Source organism: Lissotriton helveticus, chromosome 8, assembly GCF_964261635.1.
Source record: "Lissotriton helveticus chromosome 8, aLisHel1.1, whole genome shotgun sequence".
NCBI lineage: Eukaryota > Metazoa > Chordata > Amphibia > Caudata > Salamandridae > Lissotriton > Lissotriton helveticus.
The window spans coordinates 231,995,373-232,020,298 of NC_136069.1; the positions used below are offsets into that span (position 1 = coordinate 231,995,373).

Below are 24,926 nucleotides of genomic sequence, written 5' to 3' on the forward strand. Positions count from 1 at the left end.
GCCATAAAAACACAGTTGTGGGGGAAAGAGCCAACAGGAGGAAGACGGCTGAAACAGCCCTGCCAATGCACCTTGGGGTTAAACTAACGGCAATTAAGTCATTTCTGCCGCATTCCAACAAAAAACAAGACCAAGTGAAGCATGTGAAATGTAAGCAGAAACTGCAAGCTCTTTACAGGGAACCAATTTAGCTCCTTGGATAGTTTCAGAGCATAAAACAATTCACGATTAAAGCGATCAAGCTACTGTTTGTTCACCGCTAAGAAGATGGTTGCAACACTGGAGTAGATTTAAAGGAAATTAAACGTTTTCCAAACAGTCCAGTAACTCTGAAAGGGTTAAGAACATAAGGAAGAGTCAGTGAAAAGAAGATTCAAGAATGCAGGGGTGGAAGACTGAATACCTAGGTAGGCAATTGGTTTGCCCCTTAATTCCAGTGTTGTATTTACCTCATGTCCAGCTACCGTCCTCTTGGTTAACATCGCCTCCTTAAGAAGGACAGCTTTGCTCAAGTCTCTTGTTGCCTATTCACCATATCACGAGGCCGACACTGAGTGCCAATTCTGGTGACACCTACAAGTTGATTCAGGAAGAATGTGAAAGCATTTCTTTGCGGCTCTGGCAGTTCACATACTAAAGTCCACGCACTTCAATATTTATTTACCTGTAGTGACCGAGCATTTACAAACTGCAAATGCGTACACACGCTACTCTTTTGAAAATACAAATGCTACAGCTGCGAAGCCCGAATGGAAATGCTTTTACACAAGCTGCTGCTTTTTAAAAATACAAATGCCGCTGTGGAGCTCCTACTTTGTAGGCGCCCGCTGGACCTGTGCAGGAGGGGTGTAGGGAGTGAGGGAGGGGTCGGGCAGACATGGGAATGGCTGCGGGAGGAGGAATAAGGAAGTATTGACACTTGCTTAAGAAAGGCACTGTTTGTGCTCAGAGGGTGGGGAGGGCTGGTAATGCGAAGCAGGAGAGGGGAAGCTAAATTATAATGCCGAAGCGGAGGTCACAATTCACGGTCACAATTCACGGTCATTATCTTTGTCCGTACCGCATTGATGTGGACTACGGACCGGTTCGAGTCTCCCTTTCTACCAGTGCCTATTAAAAAAATAAAAACTGTGGTGAATGGGAAACAAAATAATAAATGTGCCTATCGCAGTCTCGCAAATGGATGAACTCCCGAAGGGTGAATGCAAGGGTTTGCTTCAACAAACAACAACAAACAAGACGGAGGGAAGAGAGGGGAGGGGGGAGGAGAAATGCGACACGGCGGGAAGGGGAGGGGGCGGAGCGGAGAGTTGAGGCAGGAAGAATTAAGTGAGAGAAATGTGTGGAGAACAGATGAGCACGAAGAGAAGTGGGGGCGAGAGGGTAGAAAGAAAAGAGAAAGATGTGAGAGTAGGCGGGAGAAACGAGGAGCTAAGGAAACAGAGGTAAAGGGAGGCAAACGTGTGGGGAGACGAGGAAAGCAGACGTGGCAAATGTTGGAGAAAAGAAAGGAACAGGAGATGGGCATAGAAGGAGGTTCAGAGAGGGAATCGAAAGGAAGGGATAGAAGTAAGGGGCAAAGAGTGACAAGTGAGCAAGAAGAACAAGACGGAGGGAAGAGAGGGGAGGGGGGAGGAGAAATGCGACACGGCGGGAAGGGGCAGGCAGGATGACTCAGGGGAGGGGGCGGAGCGGGGCAGAGCGGCATGTGGGTGTGAACAAGCCGGGCCTTTGAAGTGAAGCTAAGCTTCACTTCAAAGGTGTCGGAGGAATGCGGGCGGCTGTGCACGCGCTTTTAAGCTCAATGCACATGCGCATTGAGCTTAAAAGTCACGGGCACTGCAAGGAATCGCCACGATTCCTTGCAAGTTAGATAAAGTCTGGATGAGCCCCTATAGTCTCGCTTGCTCGATGCGCATGCGCATCGACAGGCGAGACCTAAAAACGATCCAGGCAACATCAACGGAGGGGGGTCTCATCCCATCTTGTAAAGACATGCAATCTCAGGCTGGTATTCTATTCTCGATGCCCTAGGATCAGCAGAACTCCAGGCGACCCAGAAACATTTACCCTCTTTATTTTCACTACCTACCCACCTTCTCTACCATGATTAACACCTTCTGATAGCTCTCAAAGAGCCACTCGGAGACAAATCATGCTTTAAAACTGTTACATGCTGCACGTTCCTCATTTATTTTTTTGTTTCCTTTTTTCATTTTAAAGAAAAGTACGGAACATCACTTTTTAGATTTTGCCTGCACAGCGCTTGCAATATCTCTTGTATCGGGGGAAAGGCGCTATGACATGGCCAATATTAAACGCGTCATAACATGTTTAAAAAAAGAAAATGTTTCCCTTAAGCTGTGTTACACAGCATGCAACATGTAAAAAACATTGACAAAGTCAATACAATTTGCATAGGCGAAACCTATTGGCTTTGCCAATGCTTGTCGAAAAAGGTCCTCATTCTAAGAAGGCAGCATCCCTAGCAGTTGGGAAGTTTTAGCACACTGGTGTACCACTATCTAGTTGGCATATCCTTTGCATTCCTTTTTTTCCGGCTCAATCATGTATTACTTGCAGGCTGATTGAGGTTTTGTATCGTAATATTGTTGTGCATTCATTTCAGCCACCAAAAAAGACGTACATTTGGTTCAGCACAAATAATATTCTTTCTTGTGGTGTTCCATATATTTTTGGGCTCTTTTGCCGGAGCAGACCCCATGGATTTGCTATATTTTTCAGAACAGCAGTCTGAAGGTTTGTGTAATTGAATGTTTTAAACCTAATCTAATGAGACTAACAGCTTGCCAAGTAACTAATTGAGAAAGCAACTTCAATTTGCATATTGAGTTATTGTTCATGTGTTTTGCTTGCCCATGTAAGCCTGGCAAAATACAGCTTCTTTTGGTCTTAAGTTTTGTGTAGGAAAGTTTGGTCTATTTTAAGCCTGTCAAAAAACTGGGGGAAGAGGACGTGCTACAGTTGTTTTTTTTGCTGCTATTTGTGGCTCGGTGTAGTTCTGACCGATTTTATGCTTATCTCAAAGTACTGCAGATTTGTGGAACTATAGGTGTTGTACAGTGGGAGACCTAGAACATACCCTGTCATGGTTCAGTCATCTTGTATTGAAGCCTTGTGGTTCTAAAAGCCATCATCTTGAATAACTTTCTCTGATTCATTTCAGGATTGTACCAGGCGTTTGCATGGAACATTTACGGCAGAAGGAGAGTCCTCCACCTCCTATGTGGGTTATCCCAAAGGAAAGCCATTCTTGAACTCTGAACTGCATCGTTCCCCAGAAAAGCCAGTTATTCCATATCCAGAAAGTAACAGCAGAGGTATGAACCTAAGGATGTGTGTTATGTTCTGCAGATCTGTATAGTACACTAACACCCGGATGACATCCTGGATCTGAGCAGGTGTGAGCCTAGCCAAGCCTAGGGCATTGCCAGACTACTTGAAAAGCCGGGTCTGCAGCTTCTTGCGGAAAGTTAAGAAGTGAGGATGAGGCTCTTATGTGTAGTGGCAGGTCGGTCCACGCTTTAGCAGCAATGTATGAGGAGGGTTCTCCACCTGATCAGGTTTTCCATATTCATGGGATGTGTGCTAGTAGGAGTCTGGACAAGCAGATATGCCTGCAAGGTATGCAAAAGCAGATGCGATTGTTGAGGTATGCTGGGCCAGTATTATGTAGTGTCTTGAAAGTGTTGGTGAGGAGTTTGGATTGTGCTTGTTTGTGTATGTGGAGCTCCTTCATGTGTGGTGTGATGTGTATGTGGTGTGGGAGGTTGAAAGTAATTCTAGTTGCTGAGTTCTGAATGGTCGTCACCTTCTGGTGAGTTTTTTGTTTATCCCGCAATAGAGACTGATCCTGTAGTCCAGCTTGTTTGTGACTAGGGCATGCGTGACAGTTTTCTAGAAACTGATTGGAAGTCATTTGAAAGCCGGCCTTGGCATCTTCAGGGTATGGAAGCATGAGGCGGTGATAGCATTGACTTGGACAGCCATGCTGAGTTTGATGGCAGTGACAATCCCGAGGTTCTTGGTAGGGTTGGTTGTTGGTCCTAGCTCTTTTGGCCACTAGGTGAAGGAGGTACCACATTCAAGTGCTCTTCCTGAAGGTCATGACTTAGGCCTTGCCTGTGTTAACCTTTAGATAGTTGGTCTTCTTCCCAGTGGGGGATTTCAGGTATACATGCATTAACCTTGATGGACCCGGAAACGGCAGCGCAGGAGGGGAGGTTGATGTTTTTAGAATGAATGGTGCTGGCTAGAGGGATTATGTACGTGTGGAGCAGGGTCAGGGTCAGGCTCATGGAGGAACTTTGTTCACCAGATAAAGTCGTGGGCGTCCGAGTTGTACAGTGACGGGTGGACTGACCAGGTACTTCTAGTCAGGAAGGAGCAGATTCATTCCATTAATGTCCTTAGTTAGATTCCGATGTTGTGTAGACATTGGATTTGGGAGGGTTGGAGACCATGTGAGATGCTGCAGAGAGGTCCAGGAAGATGAGGGCCACAGGGTCTCCTCTGTCCAGAATCATGCGGTTGTCAACCGTGGCAGCAATAAGGGCATGTGTGTGAAACTCACCGCAGAAGCAGTGTGGGAAGGGCCAGAAGGATGCAGCCTTGATGTTTCATAAGACTACTGTTGCCCAGTGCAACATGGTACGTTAGAGTATGTTGAGGCATATACATGTTTTATGCTTTATTGGGATTCCTGATGCTTTTTCAGTCATTAGATTAGATTAAAATACTTGTAAAGCGCATGGCTGCCTCGGCAAAGAGGCTTCCTAGCGCTGGAGCAAGACTGAGCAGGGGACAAGACCAAGGGGTTAGACCTGAGAGAAGAGCCAGGTCTTCACACAAGACGTCTGAAGGCCTGGTGGTCAGGGTTACTGCGAATGTGTAGGGGGGAGAGAATTTCAAGGAGCGGGGGCCAGACGTCTAAAGGAGCGGCCGCCAGATCTAGTTCTGCGTATGCAAGGAATACGTGCAAGACACTGGTGCGCCGACCGCAGTTCACGCGATGGGGTTTAAGAGTGCATAGATCGCCTAGAATGTCTGGGGCGCTTCCTGTCAGTATCTTATGCGTGATGCAGAGCGTCTTAAAGCAAACCTGCTGTTCAAGGGGCAGCCAGTGTAGGCGACGGAGGAGATTAGAGGCATGGCTGAATTTAGGGCGGGCAAATATAGCGCGTTCCGGACCCGCTGCAATCGATTGAGCACGGATTTATTAGAGCCGAGAAGAAGCACATTGCAGTAGTCCAGGCAGGCCAGGATAGCAGCCAGAATGATCAACTGGCGTGTTTGGGCAGAAAAAAGACCCAAAATCGGTCTGAGGCCGCGCAGTAGTCGAAAACACTTCCCCGCCACTGATTTAGCAGGAGTTTCAAAGTAGAGGTTTTTGTCAAATATGAAGCCCAGATTTTTCACCGCAGGTTTAGGGTCATTCATTCGTCCAAAGGTGAGATTCTTTGCCAACCAGGAGATTTGGTGGAGTTCAATTGCAGAAAGTTAACTGTCATCCATTCTGCGATAGCAGATATATCTTCTTTAAATTTTATCTTGTCTTGATTGGGATTATTGGACAGGGCAATCACCAATTGGGTGTCGTCGGCGAATGACACCAAGGAGATTCCTCGTGCTTTGGCCATCCGTGCCGAAGGGCTCATATATATATTGAAGAGCGTAGGGCTCAGTGCGGAGCCCTGAGGAACCCCGCAGCGGAGAGGGTGGACACAGGAAGAGAAAGGGGGAGAGGTCACTTGGAAAGTCCGGTCGGCCAAGAATGAGGAAAACCACGATAGAGCATTGGCCAGGAATGTTTGATGTGTTTTGGTACCCAAGTCGAGAGAAACTCAAGTGTTGCTGCTTGGTGCCTTTCAGCCTAAATGAGAAGTATGCTCATTCGCTTAAATTATATGACAGTGTTCCCAGAAAAGTTGTTTAAATATTTTATCCGTTACATATTGTGCAGAAAATCAGCAAGCATATCAGTTAATGGGATGGAAGAGAAAAGAAGGGCCTGAGAGAGGTAATTCGTTTTCACCAGAGATACATTTATTTGTATTTATCTGCTGATCCATAAAGTATTGGAGCAAAGCATGAATAGTGACAGTTTTTACGCACAAGAACGTAAATGGTGAACAAACAGCACAGTGCCTGGTGTCAGAAAGAATGAGGTGAAGTATAAGTATTATACAGTAAAATTAAGGACCATCAACGTTTTGACACCCTAAGGTCTCATTTATGATGAGATCATCATGATCATCCATACGGTTGACATAACTGCTTCGCATCACCCCTGCTCAATAGCGGCCAGGGATTGCTTTCACAGACAAAACAAACTTGAAAGAATATCCCATGCGACTTTTTACCAACAAGTCGCATGATATAGTCCCACTTAAATCAGAGACTCGATCTGTTCAGAGAGTAACTCAGGATGAAACTTATATTTTCACTTTGTTGACTGAGGTGGGCAGATTGACAGAGGCTGGTCAGAAGTTGCCATCACATTGTGTCCTGCAGTCAACCACAAGCAAAATCTTAGTCTCAACCCCACCCCCAGTTAGTTTAAGGAAATTGGTTTGCCCAGTAGATGGCTGGAAGAGTCACCCAGCTGAGTGAGATTTCACGCAATTTGGTACAGATACATGACAAGCTGTGTGTCATCCACAGAGGAAAAAAAATGAAGCTGAGGAAGCTAACAAGATGAGCAGGGACTGAACATATAAATTATATATAACCGAAAATGAGCAAAGTCTTGGGAAATGACACATATGATCAGAAATCTGTGTGAGCAAAAGGATGGGGGGAAGAGAATACTTATGACGTTTGCCAAAAAAAGATAAACCAGCTATGTGATATCCAGGAGATTCTGACACGGCAGTCAATAAATGGAATTTTCACTTTAATAAAATGTATTATCCTTGTCAAAGAGGACCAAAACTGCTGCATCTCTGGAATCCAGAGTCCGCTTGTATTAGTTTGAGATACTCAAGGAATGGATTGGTACTCCTGGTAGGTCTAGAGGAGGCCTGAATAGGCCCCAGAAAATCCAAAGATTTATGGTAATTTGAGAGCCACTTGAATCCTTTTAAGCAAGCTTCCTTGTTGCTGGCAGTGGTGTAACAGGCTTGAAGGTGATAGACCTAAGGTGAGTCAAGGGAGTTTGAGAGTGTGATAACTACCCTCTCATGGACATAACCCAATTTCCAGTTTTGTAACAAGGAGCAGTTCAAAATATTTTGAATAGTTGGCGCTACTACCGTGGTGTGAATTTGTAAGATTGAGTCAGACCTTGGGTTATATCAGGAGCCCAGTTTTTAAAAAGTAACTGCTGCATCACTTAAACATCATTAACTGAAGGAAGCGCTGAGATGGTGGAACATACTGTACAGAGCTGGGAAAGTTAAATTTATTTTCAACTCTTCCCTAAATATCGGGGACCTTTATTGGGATCCAGTGACCGAGAGTTGATAAGAGCTAATTGGAAAAAAATCAAGAAACTAATTGGAGTTGTTCGGTTATTAGTTTCAAAGCATCTGCTAGTTCAGTTAGAGTAGCCAAAGTTTTATGGTTGCCCTAGGCATGAAGCTTTAGGGAGGGTAAAAGAGGAGCTTTGTTCTATGAGGTGAGGAATAGTGGTATAACAATGTTGAATTGAATCAAGTAGTAATACTGTCATAATAGAGGTGAACTATCGGTGATAAATTACATTTGAGGTGGAGAAAATTAGATCCAGTATCGCCAACCATATGAGGCAAGAATCAGTTATTAAAATAGTGTTCCAGTCATTGTCACGACTAAAGTGTGGAACTCCTATTAGGGTTGCAGTAGTGACAAGGTACTCTGCAGTGTGTGTTTTAACATGGACTATCTAGAGATGTGACATGCTCTGTTAATGTTTCAAGATCACTAGATGAGTGGAAATTGTAGCTTAGCAGGGTAACCGCGTCCAGTGCAGTCTGTGCATCTTTGTCGATGGACACAGCCTGACTTGCTTTTGATAAGGAGCAGCAATCTCACCTCAGAGACATGCCACCATTGGCACATAAGCCATCTTATTAATGTCATCCATCAGGTGCTGAGGGAGAGCAGGGAGATGTAACTGTCTCTTCAGTTGCTGCATCCATAAAACAGAGTCCTGGCACATCCCAAAGTCTCCGCTTCACTATTCGCAAGAAAAATTAAAACAGGGGTGAGGGTACTAAAAGCCATAGGCAAAGCCAAATAAAAGGAAAGTTAACCTGAAAGTGGACATGTAAAATCCAGACCAAAAGGAGAATACAAAATACAATTAAAAGAAGTGTGGTGTCTGAATATATGAACTGGAAAGCTGAAGCATGTCTTTAGGTCTGTGTGGAAATGACTCCGGCTGATGTGTAGTCCACAGTGCACTCGCTTATTAAAACTGAATGTTTGCCCCTTCGTATCTACATCCTTAACTTGTTTTATGGCTCAGTCGTCTTCTAACGGCATATCAGTGAATAGAGTTAATGTCCACTCCCCAGAAAGTCTGCAAGCTTGGGAGTCTTGTCCCCTTCCTCCCAAATTGTAACCATCTTGACCTATTGAGATTAAAACCGGAAGTAATGGTGATGGTAAAAGGTCATGTTCGTGTGTGTGTGTGGAGGGTGGGGGGGGGTAGGGGGGTAGGGGGGAATGCATAAGAACTAACAGAGTTGATTGGAAGGTTTGTCGACCTCCTCCAGAAAAGATGTTGCTTTCCACGTCCAAGCAGGGAATATGAAGTTGGCAAAGTCTCCAAGAATAATAGTGTTAAAGAACAGGAAAGCACAGATGTTGGCACCACGGTATTTTGTTAGCTGCTACAAATAAATAATTTGATGAAGCATTGGCTTCCCAAGTCTTTGATGCACTGCTTACTAACAACCTGAGGGTGACTGTAATCCAACTGTCATCCACCTGCTAAAATCCAGACCCATTCAGTGACTAAAGTCCCTGATCCTGAGCCACCATAACCATTATACTAATTCAACACTAATCCTCTATGGGTCCTGGAGCAGCGTGCTACTCGCCGAAAAAAGGGCTTTGACGCCTCGTCTGGGGTAGTAAGCGCTGTAGAAATGCAATTACACTACATTGCAATACTAACACTGTATTTGGTTAAAATCCACTCGGGATGCTAAAGCACTTATTGAAAATATTTAATTCACAATGAAAACATTAAAAACATGTCCAAATAAACAATTACTGTTAAAAAAAAGTTTTTTTACAAAACATATTGAAATCCATCTATATCACGTCTATGTCACAATTATACAAATTCATTACACTGCAAGATTTCCTGGAAAGGAATATGGTGATACATTGTGAATTAAATATTTTCAATAAGTGCTTTAGCATCCCGAGTGGAATTTGAACCAAATACCGTTTGAGTGATTGCTTGTGGAGAATAAGTGTGTGAATTCTATGCAGAATATCTCCAAAGAGAATAATTATTTTGGAGACATATTCCCGTACTTGCAAACGTCAATACTCATCTTTGCTGCCATGCGTAATTCAGCAAGTTAAGGCACGTTTCTTTAGATTGGCTGCAGCTAAAACAGTCTTGTCAAGGGACGAATATAAATGTAAGCAATATCTCACAAAGCCCTGCTTAAAACTGGTTGTATGCAATTTCCAGGTTACTGATTGGCACAATGGCCTGTGAGTGATCAGTTAACCTTGCAGCCACTACAGACTGTCTCTAGATCCGGAAATGTAAATGTTTATATGATATGGTGAAGGAAGTGTAAAGCAGCTCTAGCAACGCAGTGGCATTTTTCTTATTCTCCAGCACTAATCAAGTGTTAGGACCACCGTCAAGGGAAGACATTGCACATCTCATTCAGTACTTGCCTGAAGGCCATTTCCATCTGTTCAGGAGAACAAATTCATATTCAGTATCTCTTTCCAAGTTTCCTTGGATCCTGCTGCTACAGCCATTAGGCATCTCACTATGGGTTTAGTCTAGCGCCATTATTCATGGCTGTGAATTTTAAACTTTTGGCTGAGGTTCAAAGTCAGATAGCCAAAATGCAGTTGAAGAATACCTATTTGGCCAATCTATAGATGATGCAGTTGGGCAATGTTCGGTGTTGCGTGCAGTATGGTAACATTATGTCAACAACAAATTTGAAAGATGAGTACTGTCATCCAAAGCATTAGATTTGGAAGATCTCAATGCAAACAAAGAACCACAAATGCCTGAATCTTATTGTAGGTAGCAAACCTTTCCCATTTCTTTGCTTGCCCTTAAGAATCAAGTCTGCACCAAAGTGTTCACCTGTGAGACTGGCTGGGGAAACTTCACCCCCAGTCACAGATGAGTTTAATCCATCTTTTTTTTTTTTTTTTTTGTGCTCACCATGCCGCCCCTGTTTGAACTCGCCCATATACAAATCAGTCCTGACTGTTCCCTAGGGGGAACAGTCCAGCCAGAACTGCCAGGTTTGGCCTGGACTGGAAACCAGCATCCTGGGACCAGTTTCGGGGACTCGCCCCTCAGCAGGCAGGCTAGCTTGAATCCAGTGGCGCAGTGAGCGTGGGACCCACGCCTGGGCATACCTTTCCCACTTAGGGCGAGAAAAGCGAAAGCAACAAATGATGGACGGAATTCTGAACAATGCAAATTAGTCTTTACCCTGTTCCTCATGGGAACAGTCCAACCCGAACTGCCAAGCCAGTTCCTCCTTGGACTGGAAACAAGCATCCTGGGACCAGTTTTGGGGCATCACCCCTCATCATCCAGGCTAGCTTCAATCCAGTAGCACAGCGAGCATGGGACCCATGTCTAGGCATACCCTTCCCATTTAGGGCGACAAAGGTACAAAGAACAAATGATGGACGGAATGCTGAATAAATCAAACATTCACCCCCAGTCGCAGATCTGGATTTAATCTATTGTTTTTTTGCTCACCACGCAACCCCAGTTTGGGTTCACATTAGGTTAACACAGCTGCCATTTACCCACACGATATTAGATGAGCCTACTATACTAAAGGAATGATGTTTAGCTGTGCACTGTAAAGTTTGCTGCTAGTGCAGTGGTCTTGGATTTTTGTTACATTGTGTAGTGGATTTAAATATAACTGGTGCCATCACAACACAGCCATAAGTTTGCTTTAAGTGGTCACAGTAACCGTTTATGGACAACTCAAGCACATATGTGCCAGTATTAGTCTTGCCTTTGAAAGCACTTTTTTTTATTTAAATACTGAATGGGCATTTTAGCTCCTCCTTCACCTTTTAGCTTTATTTCCTAGGGCGGAGGCTAGAAGTCTCGTCTTACCTTTGGTATACTATACTGAACTGCTGCCATCTCGCACAAAGAAACATGAAACCTCTAAAGTCATCTTAGGATTGTGTTCTTCAGTATTAAATACATCTGTGCTTTTATTTCTAGCTGTTTAATGATAGAGTTGGTGCCTGCCAGAGAATTATATATATATATATATGACATCCTTTTACTTACTCAACAGTTTTCACCAAATTCCTTTCTGCTGACTGCTTTTTCAGTGAATATGTTGCCTTTCTCAACCTAGTTAACACTGTACACATCCCCATCCTTCATTATTTAGATAAGATGGCTGATGAGTAACTCGATATATTTAGCATTTGTAAATTATTAATGAAACTGTATAACACCTGATCTAGAAAACACATCCTTTGCATTGTTCTGGCATTTCGATTCAGAAACTTCTTGCTGGAACAGAGGCATGTAATTTGCATGTTTCCCTTGGTTTCGTTTTAGAAAATTAAGGATGGTGGACAGTAACATTTTTCTGCAAGTTATTTTACTTAATGTCATTCAGCTGGATAGGAGTTGCAGCACTTCTGCTGCAAGAGTGTTTTTCAAATACAAAAGGCATTTAGATAAAAAATTATATTCGCTGTACCTACTAGTGCCTGTCACATTTGCTATTTAACTCTACACCACATTCAATACTGGTTAAAAAATGATATATTGAAAGTTTATACGTTGGTTTGCGTTAATCTTCAGTGCCAGGAAGCAGCAGCTGTGCTGTATAAATGTTTCTTCATTCATTCATTGTTTACAATTGTACAGAATATTTGAATTCCTTCCATCAATAATTTGTTTTTCTGAGCTTCAAACTGACTGGTGATACGTTTCCCAAACAGGGCCATGACTGGCCGTCTTGTTTTCTCTGGCTTGATGTTCCCTTTTAGCACCAATTTATTTAACAACTCCAAATGTACCCTACAAGCCCTTTCCACACATTCTTGTAAGGGAACCATGTGGATGTGCGGAAGGAGAATGTATTTATCTTCACTGATTTACAGGCAACTATTCTGGAATGGCAGATGTTACTTGCATTTATGGCCTCCTGTTCCTTGGATGATCACACAAAAGGGGTATATAGAGTACACAACTATAACAAAGGAAAATTCACCAATTTGGAAAAACTGCCCTCACTCACATACCAAAGTATGTGACATGCTTCATCATAGGGCCTGCTACAAACGCCCTGGTGTAGCCACATCCAGGGTGGAGCATTAGGGAGGGGGGAAAAATAATAAATTCCACGTCACAAGATGTACAACACAGTCAGTAAATACGTACAACGAATAACATACATGAGTGATAGAACGTGCAAGTGAAACCTTGTGGATTTGATGTGAGTGCGACGGAAAAAGTGCAGTTAGAGTGTGATTAAAACTGATTAAGGGTGCCAATAAAAAGAATTACTTTATTAAGCCCGATTTTGATACCCCTATCAGGATTAAAAATAATGAAAGAGGATGGGAAAATGTCTTGTTGAGAAGATGAGGTTCCTCAAGACTTCCCTCCTACCACTGCTAGAGTCAACATGTTTCGACCGCTTCAATTGTGCCCCAAGAGGTCACTTCGATCTTCCTCAGGACTGTCGCAGTCAAATCCACTTGTTACGCATGCCGTAATTCGGTCACTAGGTTTCCCGAATATTGTAGGTCTCATAAATCCGTACTCTTCCGGGTCTTCCAATCATACAGTGGAGAAAATATCCCCAAAGTTAAGGGGAGAACATTCACTGGAAAAGAGTAAGGAATAATGAGAAGGGTGCAGATGTTGGCCCCCCATAATTCTACTCAATTCCTCCCTCAGATTTCTGTTTTTCTAACTCGGGTGTTTCTGCAACTAAAAGAACTGTACTTCAACAACGTTCCACGAACTGACTCAATCGTATATCATTTCAGCCTGGATTGTCTTACTAAACATTCCAGGAGACTAGCTTTAATTACTGAGTCTTAAATTAAAACTGTTCGCTAGTCGGTATGGTCATGAATCAAACACACTCATGTGCCCCAAACCAAACCTGCAACCCCCATGAGCCCACGCACACTCCAACAAAGAACCACTCATACCTTAGGCACGTAGTTGAAATCATCAAATGAGGCTTGTAAATTTCAGCTAAACAAGACTTACCGAGTTTATGAACTACATAAACCCGAACTGGTGTCCGTCAGGGGGGTCTGCCCGTGAACACAATCTGAAGGGGATAGAGCGTACGAAATAATTAGCAACATCCCTTTTGCCGGTCGGGTGACATTCAAATCACGAGGTAGTGTGCCGGACTTTGCAGGCCTCCCCCGTTCACCTTACCGTTCAGTTAGGCTAGCCCTGCCCAGACTAATCCTGTACCTAATGGCACCGCGTAGATGAAAGACGCGGTATCCCTTCCTGATTTACCGGTCCATCATTGCCTGCTCCGCACCCGCCGTCCGATGTCACGGGCGTCATGGCGTCCCGACGTCGAAGTGGCAAGGCGGCGGGACAGTCGGGAGATGTAGTTCCGACCGGGTCCCTCGTCGAAATGCAACGATACCCACGGGTCGCGGGGGATCATATACATTCCAAACACTAACAGACGCGAAAACAAAAACAAACTGATTGTTTAAAGTAATCCTGCTTTTATGTGTATTGGCATGAGAAGCATGTTTCCCACAAAAAGATGATAAAGGAGGGGTCTACCGGCAGTGGATGATAATAGCTGGCCCCAATCTTACGTATCTATCTCTGCACAATTAGAAGATGATATAGGGGTCTACTGGCTGTAATTGATGGTAACTAGCCCCGGTCTTAGATATCTTTGTCCACACTTGAACCAGTAATGTAATTGGCTACAGGGATGATATGATAAGGACTCTATTGCAAGATATCAGTGGTCCAAAGCATTTCGGAAATGTGTGATGTCTGGTGTATATATATATCCATCATAATGCTTCACCAGGGCAAGGTAACCATCCCCAGTATGCAGGTAGTAAAGGTTCAAGAGACCCCATAATTTAAGGCACATCCTTCATAATGCCTTACTAGGGCAGAACAACCTATCCCATTATCGGGGTAGTGGTGGTTAAAGTGACCCCCTAATTTTAGGCGTTGGCTGTCCCCTCATCCCAACTCTAATTCCTACCCATCCTATGTAATTGTGTCCTATGTGTTGTCCCAGATGTGTTAATTTCTTGGGATTGGAGTTTAAACTACTGTGGCCCTCTCCCCTTTTGTGTGTAGATCTGTTCCTTGGATGCCCATCACTTGCAATATGTTGTGAGTGATATTACTCTTTTGCCAGCTGTTTTCTATCCAGTGCATGTGATGCAGCGGCGTACCAACAAGAGATACTCGACTACCATATACTCACCTGGGCCCATAAACACAGTCTGAGTAAACCGCTGGAGTCAAAGTTTAATGTGGGTGATCACGATATCAAGATTAGTTATTCACCATTCCTAACTAACTCTCACTGATCAAAAAGTTCTTTCCTCTGGTCGATAGACCATTAGTTGATGGTGATAATGAACATAATTCGAACTTTTCTATACCTTGAAGTAAATAACCACAGACTCAGGTACGTTTTAAGTCTTTATCTAAATTAATTGCATGTGAACCACTTCAAAAATACAGTACAGTCACCATTACTCATAGGAGGGAAAATTCAATTAATCAATCCTCAAACACTTACTTCAAACTTTTACAATGACTTATGCTTGGAAAAGAGAGGACAGAGAGAAAAGGTCATCTGCAAATGTACGAAATTATATTTACCCAGGATAGTGTGAAGACCAACCCCCTGGCCAAAGGGCTGGTAAGGGTCCCCCGGTATAGTTCAGGAGACAGACTTCAGGACAGGATTCAGGACAGTGTAGAAGACCTCTCTAACACCGACAGTCGTGTCGCACCCCTCTCTGACACTCTCTCCCCTCCTCAAGATTCTTCTGCGATCTTATTTCTAACCCAATTAAATTAGGATAGGGGGCTCTCCATTTGTTTTCTTCATCAGCATCTCTCGTTACTCCGACAACACCCACGGCTCACAGCATCTCAGCTTCAACGTATATCTAACTCCAACTCTAACTAAGTAACTGAAAGCTATCACAATTATACCTTTTGTTCTGCATGTACCACCCATTAATGTTTGAATATGGTAAAAGTACTAAATCTGATTAGTCAGGCAAGGGGGAAGAAGATCATCACACCATGCTTACATATCACTTTTTCCATTAGTCCATTGTTAACAAACCCATCCCCTTAATTTTTATTAGTTTTATTTTTACTACCCGCATTCACATTTCACCTGCAACAAATGCTTTAAATTGAACATGTATACTCATTTATTTAGATCTTTCACTGTCGGTTCTCAGGTTCAGGCACACTGCAACCTTGTCCTCTTCCCGACCCGCATGTCATTCTTCCGGGCTGACTTTCAGTTGTCATGCGCAGTTATCACATGGTTCAGCTTACAGCTATACACGAGAGGCTCAAATGCACACTAGTGACAAAGTCAGAAAAGACAAATGTTATTTTCACAAATAAATGGTTTCACTGTATACCACCGTCTCTAATCTAACCCCCTTTTACGTATTAATACTTTCCCCACATTAGTTAAATAGCTCAATTTAGTTTCAGCTAAGCAGGTGTCATGCATGCGAGTCTTCAAGTCTCCATTTGAAAGCCTTTTGCTCATGTGCAAGAATTTCCCTCCAAGCCTTAGTACATCATATTGCGCATATGCAGTTGACGCGTGCGCAGTAAAGATTTCACTGTTAAGGCTTTTTTAGTAATTCATTCCTAAGGTTAGCAAACACATATGCAAGCTTCACTAATTCATGTATTTATGTGGTGTGCATTAGTTTCACACAATGCGTAATTAATAACAGGTTAGTGAGTTAAATGAGCGGATTGCTTCTGAGCAAGTCTCTTTTCTACGAGTCCTTGCTCCATCACATGCATACATAGCGAGAACTTGTCCACACTAGCTGCCCTCTAGGCACTGCAGCCCCTTTACAATGATCTTTGTTGCATCAAAAGCTATTATAGCTTGTCTGTCCTTTATTAAGATCTACTTCATCTGAAACCCCACTGAGCACCTAGTCACGCCTGCCTACTAGGAAAGCTCCCTTTAACACTATACCCTTTGAGCGTCTCTTAAAACAATGACACCGAGCGCCTTGCATCACTAATCGACAGTCACAGCTGCAGTGTATCTGACCAGCCCAATCCTCTGGACCGTACCAGCAATTTTAGCGTACTGGAGGAACTGACCAGGCCCCCTAAGAACTTTGTGCACACATTCTCAAAAGTAATAAACCGCTCATCTGGATATATATCCCTCAATGTCTCACAACACCCCTCTTCTCCAGCGAGCCACCGACTTAGCCTCGATAAGGTAAGGCACTTGAACAGTACCAAATGCTCCGTTCTCTCGCAGGTGGGGGCAGTTTTAGTACCCATCACCCTCTCTATAACTCTGACGCACTAGATAGGGGATATGTCTCAGTACCCTAGCTCTCCTCATCTGCAATTCCAACAGAGGCATGGTTCTGCAGGTGACCTTCAGTAACCTCTTTTCCTACTTTTCCACCATGGTGACCCATTGCGACACATGCTGTAACTTGGGTGCATAATGGTACAATTCATGATCAGACAAGCCCATGTCCCTTCTTTCAGTTCTAGCTTAAGTGTCACCAATGCTGCTCTGCTCCGTTTCCCCAGGGCACAAGTTGGGGGTACAAGCGGGTGGACGGCGTCCGCCCACTATTTTCACAGGATGAACGCCGTCCACCCTGCCAAGAAGTTGGGTGCCCATGAATAATGTGCTGAACTCCTCCCGGTGTCATTTTCAAACACCGGGATACATTCAGCAGCGCCTGCACGCACGTTATCTGCTTTTGATCCACAGCAATTTGCAAGTGGGGAGGAAGCTTTCTCATTTCAGGCTCCCGCTGGGCCCATAACAAAGGCCGAATTTGAGGGGTGATCAGGCCTCCTTTGGTTCAATTCTGCTGGCTGGGAGCAGTTAGGAGCCTCACACCTAGAAGCAATTACAGTAGATGGTAAACAAAGGCTCACACCTAGTTAGCACTTCACACATACTTAAGAGAGGCAGCATTTCACTTTGTTCAGTCTCTGCTAATGAGATATGCATGCACTGTAAGAACGTCAGATGTTTTGGGCTTGCCCTGTATTTACACACAAAAAAGGTGCATTTATATAGTGCTTACTTACCTGAGGAGGCTTTGAAATAATTTAAATACCTCTATTTTTTCTTGTATAGCCCTACTCATCCCAATGCAGGATTTCAGAACGCTTTACATCCATCACACATGCATTTTACATATACAATAAATTTATAAATGATTGTAAATAAATGTACAGGGGGTGCTGCATAAAACTGGGGGATTACAAGGTGTCAGTCACATATCATCCTCCATTGCTCCCTGTGCTAGTAACCTTGCAATGCGCTCACATGTGCTCATAATAGACTTGCCAAACATATATGTGAGTGCTTAAGATCTGATAGCACGTCTTGTGATGCCACTTCCTGTAAAGACGTGGCTTGTGGGGGCACCAGAGAGCCGGTGGACAAGATGGCTGCACCTTAGGGAGGCTCTGTCAGCCCGGGAACATTATCCGTCACAATCCTAAACGGCAGAGTACTACCGGCATCTGAAGACCAGCACTATGTTCTTGTAAAGGCACAGGGAAACTGTTGAGATAGATAGAGGCTGCTGGCGTGTCGCCTAGAACCCGATGCTGCCTCTCCGCGTTTGCTTCCCGTGCAGCGGAACACAAGATGGCGGAGCTACACTTATGGAGGTTGAGGCCCCTGTAGGCTCTGTCTTATTGCTAGCGTGAGCTTCGTCCTCTGAGACGCAGAGCTGAGATTTGCGGCGGTGACCAGCTGGAGTCTGCCTGCTCTGGTGACTGGAGGAGGCCCGCTGCAGAAGACGCGTTCGAGCTGAAGCGAAGGCCGTCCGGCTGGCTGCAATACCAGAACTGGTGGGGTGCCCACTAGGTGCTGTGGGACAGAGATCAGACACAGTTGGAAGACATTTGTGTGGAAGTCCATTAACACACAGAAGGGTCTCATATACCCCGCTTCTATTGAGTCCGCTCACAAACAAGCACTGGCGTTGCCAATAGGTCTCGCAGTAGGAAAGTTGGAGCTATTACAATTGCAAATAACAATGCCTTTTTTTTTGTTTTCATTTTAAAAACATAAAGGGCTTTGTCATTTACAAAACCAATAGCTCCAACTTTCCTACTGCGAGACCTATTGGCAACGTGGAGATGCGTGGAGATGAATGAAACGCGACCACATATACTGTTTGTTGCACGCAGTACTCCATGTTGATTTCTGCTAGGCAGCCTACTTTAAAAGCGCACATCAATACAAATATATGTTCAATAATCGTGATGCTGAGTGGAGATGAATGAAACGCCACCACATATACTGTTTGTTGCACGCAGTACTCCATGTTGATTTCTGCTAGGCAGCCTATTATGGGTGGGGGATGGCCTTCAACTCTGAAGAATCCCTTGTGCCCGCTTTGAAGTGGAGTGGGGGGTTTTATGGCCCTTCCCTCCATCTGCCGAGACGTGAGCAGCATATGGCGGCCCGTCGGAAACAGATGCTTGGATTACTAACCTGGATTGTTGCTAACCTTCACTGGGGCCAGAGCTGGCTTTTGGTCTAATCATTTTGTCAGAGTGGTATCGGCTCAGTCCCCGGCAACAGAACTGCGATCTTATTACGCATTTCATGTGCATTCTTCAGCGCCACGCGTGTTTGCAGTTCAAAGCACGTATGCAATCTTTTTTATACATTTACATTATTAAATAATTACACAGTAAATGTAAACATACAGTTATAAGACAGTATTCGTCAACATACACACCCCAAATAAAGTCTGATAGTAATAAGATATCGGTTTTCTTGTAAAAAGAGACATGGTATGGGTAAAATAGGAAGTTAGAGAAACGTTAATAGTTCATACATATAGAACTGATTAAAAATGAAGTGCATATAGCACATATACATTTCACTGGGGATATAATGCTATAAAGCATGGCACTGTAATTCTTAACTTGCACAATCAAATCTAAAATTGAGTTGTCCATCATCCATGTTAGGCTAGATTCGATATTTTGAAAGCGTGTGCACACGCGGCTTTTTTGCTGCAGAGTACAGTCTGAAGCACGAAAAACCCTGTACATGGCTACACGCTCTATGTACTCCTTGTAGCACTTAGGACCGCGCACAGCGTCGCTGCTTATAGGCTATCCCACTCAGCGCCTCATTTGTCTAGACTTTATTTTTTTAAAGTGCCACAATTTCATCTTTTTTAATTTTCAAAGCTCTTCCTGTCATGTGCCATGGTCTACATTTAGTGTCTTGTTAACACTGCAATGCTCCCCTGGGTCTAATCATTTCTGATCAGTGGAAATAATAAAATGCTTGGTCTTCCAGCGCACATCAATACAAATATATGTTCAATATTCGTGATGCTGCGTGGAGATGAATGAAACGCCACCACATATACTGTTTGTTGCTGGCTACAGGTGGGAGGGGTCAGGAGCACAGGCCGCGCGGCTGACCTACATTCAGACAGCTTCAGTGAAGCCACAGAGGGGGGAGCAGGGGAGGACTGCCAGAGACCAGGGAAGAGAGAAAGCAGCCAGGACGGAGAAGAGATGAAAGGCGAAGCGTGGCGGGGGTGCAAACAGAAGTATAGGAGACGGAGGGGGCAGCAAGGCAAGAAAGACACAAAGGACGGGTGGGAAGAAGTGGAAAAGGCAACGCCAAGGGATGACAGGAATAGAAAGAGATAGGAAATGATGATTTTTTTCCCCAATCACGTGCAGTCCCTTTATCGGAAGTTTCCAACCCCCAAATCAGCCCGCCAGGTGTTTGTAAATGTGTTAATTCTTAGAGGAGCGCCCAAATTAAAGGTAACCTCGCGAGAAAGAGACAGACCACCTCAAATCTGATCAAGAATCAGAGGTACCAGAACTCGGTGAATATGAAGAGAAAAAACGTAGAAATTCTTCAAGCAAAGTACACACGTTCATAGAAATTAAAAGCAAGAAGTGAACCAATGTATTTGTTTTCTATGTGTACGTAGAAAGCTAGATGGGCGAGTTAGGTGGAGAGCGAAAGCTAGAGAAGAAGCATGTGGGCCGGGAAACAAAGTACGGCCGGCCAGCGGCCAGCCATGAATAATTAGGGGAGGAGAAGCCGCACAGCACATGCTGGGAGAAGCCCTTTGATGTGCTGTGCGGCTGTGAAAAAAATGCAATTAGGAGGGAGGGAGGGAGGCTGATGCGCGTGCTTGTTTCACGTGAACTTAAAGAAAACCGCACGAACGAAACCCTTGGTTTCACGAGCGTTTCGAGGACATGAATTCTCGCTCCGCTCAATGCGCTTGCGCGCATTGATAGGTCGCGAGACCTAAAAATGACTCTTGCTGCTCCCGGGGTGAGTCAAAAGACAATGTCCAAAAGCTGTAGAGTGCAGAATGGGATGCACGGAAGGCAAGCAAATAAAGCTACTATTTCCGGCACGGAGACAGGCCCCCAATGAGGATGCAGAGTTACAACTGGAGGAAGAACACCCTCCCCCACCAAGGAACAAGATGCCATGAGCTTGCGAATGGATTTTATTGAGCAAAAACTTGACAAACATGACTAGCGCATACCGGAGGCAGAGCAGCGCGTCTCTTGACTTGAAGACAGCTCTACTACGAACTGTGAAAAACTGCAGGGCATGGAGAAGCTTTTGAAAATTATAGCTGCCAAAAATGAAGACTTGGAAGTGCGCTTGCGCAGAAATAATCTGCGCATAGTGGTTGTCCCGGAGTCCACTGCTCAGGCCGCATGGAGTAATACGTGGAACAAATGTTGCTGGGCCTTTTTGGGGCGGAAGCCTTCTCCAAAGTAATGGTGGTGGAGAGAACCCACAGGTCGGTTGGGGCGAGGCCGCCCGTCCTATCCTGGTGCGTATCCTCAACTACAAGGATCGTGATGCTGTGCCAAGTCTGGCCAGGGAGAAACCAGATTTGATCTATGAGGGTGTTAAAATTGCGATATATCCGGACTTCAAATTAGCGGTGCAGAAAGCATGCCAAAAATTCACTCCTGTCAAGCAGAAGCTTCAGCAGGCCAATACTCTGTACTCCATGCTCTACCCTGCACGACTGCCTGTTCAACACAGCGTAAAGATTCATGTTTTCACTAACCGCAGCATGCAGGGCTTTCTAAAATCCTGCACGAGGCGCTCACCTACACCACAAGATAACAATGGATCCGGGCACTCCTCACTGACTCATGAGGAAAAGTAAGGACAGACTACATAAGGCTTGGTACTCTGCTCAGATCTGCTTCCTGCTCAAACTTTAGCTGGCAGGACAAGCACGCCGCTCTGATCGCTTTGTCCCCATCCTTGCACCAATGTCTCCTACAACGTTGTAAATTTTCTCGATGTATCTGTCACTTGCTAAAGTTTTCCAGGGCCCCCCCTCGCACTATGCGAGGTGCGCTGATGGTCTCTCTGGAGCATCCCCAGAGGGAATTCCCCCAAAGGATGTTTTGCAATGCTATGCTATTAGTTGCCACTGTTCATTTAGTACTATTCTCAAGCTGCAGTTACCAGCAAACCACGCTCCCTTGATGATTCGCTGATGTCCCTGGAAAGATACCGAATACGGAGGTTTCGGACCTACGTTACAGCACAGACAATGGCATAGTCATCAATGACCTAATCTCCTACTCCAGAAGAACCCCCTACTAGCGCAAAACCTTTGCGCACCTTTTCAACATATGTGCAACCAGGAACATTCCACATGGCACTAAGCTTACAATAGCACCCTCCGCAACCCTGCGAGCTGACCTCACAATCACCCTCTACAAAAGCGGCATTGTCTTGATCTAAGCCTCATCCAGGAACCTTAACAAATTTGCAAGCATTTTCTCCAACCTCAGCAACCATGTGGGCGACGCTAACAGAGTATCTACCACTTGCCCAGACGACCCTCTGACCAGCCTGACTAGCGTTCCTAGACACCCTCCAACCAGCCCTCCCTGGGCTCCCAACACAGATCATCCCATCCCCTCTTGCACGGCTCCTGACCGTACCAGGAGAATCATCCCTGCATCTCTGATCTCCTCCCCTTCACCTCCCCACTCTAACTGTGAGCCTGATACACCTCCAAACACCTGTGACACAGATCAAACCTGCCCGTCCAGCCCACAAACCACCTGTCTAAGAGTCTACCACAGCTCTTCCCAACATCGCTAACTCATCTCCTAGCCTTGCCAATAGACTTCTCTCCAGACCTCTGATCTACTCCCCGCCAGTCCCACATGCTGACCATGAGACAGGTCGGTCGCTGGAAACCCACGATACACCCAACACTAGGGCTCTAGATCTACTACCTTCCTGCCCTCTAATGCCTACCCTTTACAGGGAGTCCGATAGTACCGTCCCATAGCCACTGCGACCCTGCCCGCTACCGTCTCCCTCCTATAGGGATTTCGAAACACTGCACTCCAGAGCTGCCAAACTAACTCAGAGTATCCACATCTCCATACTAGATCTAATGAACCTCCTTCACCTCGCTGAAATCTCCTTCGCCAACATCAAACCCTGTGGAACTCCACCCCCCCACACCACAGAGTTCCCCAAGCACCCTCTACCACTACCCTTGAGACACCTTCGCCCTCGCAAGCAACCATGCCATCTCTCAGAGGAAGAAATCCTAGCTCTCGCCTTCTCCTACAACTCTACACAAGCCACCCCTAGTCCGCTAGACCTCACTGAAGAGGAAATCCTTGCCATCCTCTGGCGACTACAACTCTGCCCCAACTACCCTTTGGCCGCTAGGCATGAGAGCCGAACATGCCATCCGCACAGTCTCTATCAGCACCAACAGATCGGCTACCTTCCGCAACAGAAGTGTGGTCAAGAGCAACCTTGCGCCTGTACACTTATCCACCCTGACTCCCGGCACTCCCGCTGATTTTTCTCTGTCTGGCCTTTTAATCAACTGCCGATTGGCGTTTAAACACGCCGTTGACATTGCTGCTCTCATCCTGAACAAAAACTTCGACTTAGCAATTCTAACCGAATCATGGCTTGACGATTCTTCATCTCCTTGCCTGGACCTCTTAGTCCCTCACGGCTATAACATTGCCAGGCAGGACAGGCAATCTAGCAAGAAAGGAGGAGCCATTGCCTGTATCTACCGCTCTAACCTCCGTGTCGCAGAACGTCTGGCTGATTCCACCAACTCTTGCGAATACCTCACACTCTCCATTTGTAGCAACTCCACCCTATTGGCAACTTACACATCATTTATCATCCCCCTGGCACAAACAACTCCTTCACTGACCACCTCATGGAACTTATTACTGCTAAGTTCTCCTCCAATTCCAAAGATATCTTCCTGGGTGATTTCATTCACCTGCATTGGAATGACCCCAAGGACCCTCATGTCAACGCCATCAAAGACCTCTTGTCCGATCAAGCCCTGACCCAAGCCTGTTTTCTCCCAACACACTCAAAAAGGGCCATCCTCGACTGGATCATCCCCAAGGAATCAACGATCAAGCTTATTTCCACAGACCCGTGCGGCTGGTCTGACCACCATGCCATCGCATTCCTGCTACCTAGCACCCACAAGATAAGGGTTCTTCAACCAGTGATTCCCAAACGCTGGATTAGAGACACTAGAAACCTGGACCACAATGAACTGGAGGTTCGTCTGACCAATCCCCCCCCACCCCACCCCTTCTCCCCCATCTCATTTCTCTACGGTCAATGACCTCAATTAATCACTACTCTGCAACTATCTCGAACATTATGGATGACATAGCCCCACTAAAGCTAAAAAGAACTCAACCCAAAGACAGGAACCCCTGGTTCACTGGACCCCTCAACAATGAGAGGAGATGCCTCCTTCAATCTGAAAGAATCTGGAGACAGGACCCCTCCGCCGCACATCTAAAACTTCTCCGCCAGGCCAGAAATGCCTACAACAAGAACATCCTTAACTCTAAAAAATACTTTTTAAAGATCCGAACTTGAGAACGCCAAGAACAGACCTCGCAAGCTCTTCAATCTGGTCAAACACCAATCCAATAAACTGGTCAAAACCTCGAAAGAACCCCCCAAGGCTTTAATATCATCTGAGGGATTCTCCTCCTTTTTCGCGGACAAAGTCGCAGTCTTAGAAAACGAACTTAGTGCCGCCACATACTCTCTATCCCTTCCTGGCCTGCCCCTCCTCCTCCTGCGATGCCCCCATAGACTTCACCAAATAATCAAGCACTTTGGGCTGACTTCAACCTCTATGACGAAGACTCCATATCTAAAATCTTATCGTCCCTAAACCTGAATAACCATTTCAACAACCCGCTCCCCTCCAACTGCCTAGCGGCTGTTGTCCAATCCATTATTCCTAGCTGGACTGCAATAATTAACTCCTCGCTCCAGCAGGGTTCCATTCCTGACTATCTGAAAGCCGGCCAAGTCCTCCCCATTTAAAAAAACCAGTTGCTGGATCCAGACATCCTGACAATTTCAGACATATCTCCAACATCCCCCTCTTAGCCAAAGTGTTGGAGAAGTGTGTAC

At 45.1% G+C, this 24,926-nt stretch overlaps 1 protein-coding gene across 3 annotated transcripts in view; it reads left to right on the forward strand.

Moving 5' to 3' along the window:
- CEP57 (centrosomal protein 57) overlaps positions 1-24,926 on the forward strand; it is a 447,591-nt gene that overhangs the window by 25,656 nt on the left and 397,009 nt on the right. For all 3 annotated transcript variants that reach the window (XM_078656986.1, XM_078656987.1, XM_078656984.1), the window contains exon 2: positions 3,188-3,341. In XM_078656986.1, coding sequence (XP_078513112.1) covers positions 3,188-3,341 — 154 coding nt within the window. The remainder of the gene's footprint in view (positions 1-3,187; positions 3,342-24,926) is intronic.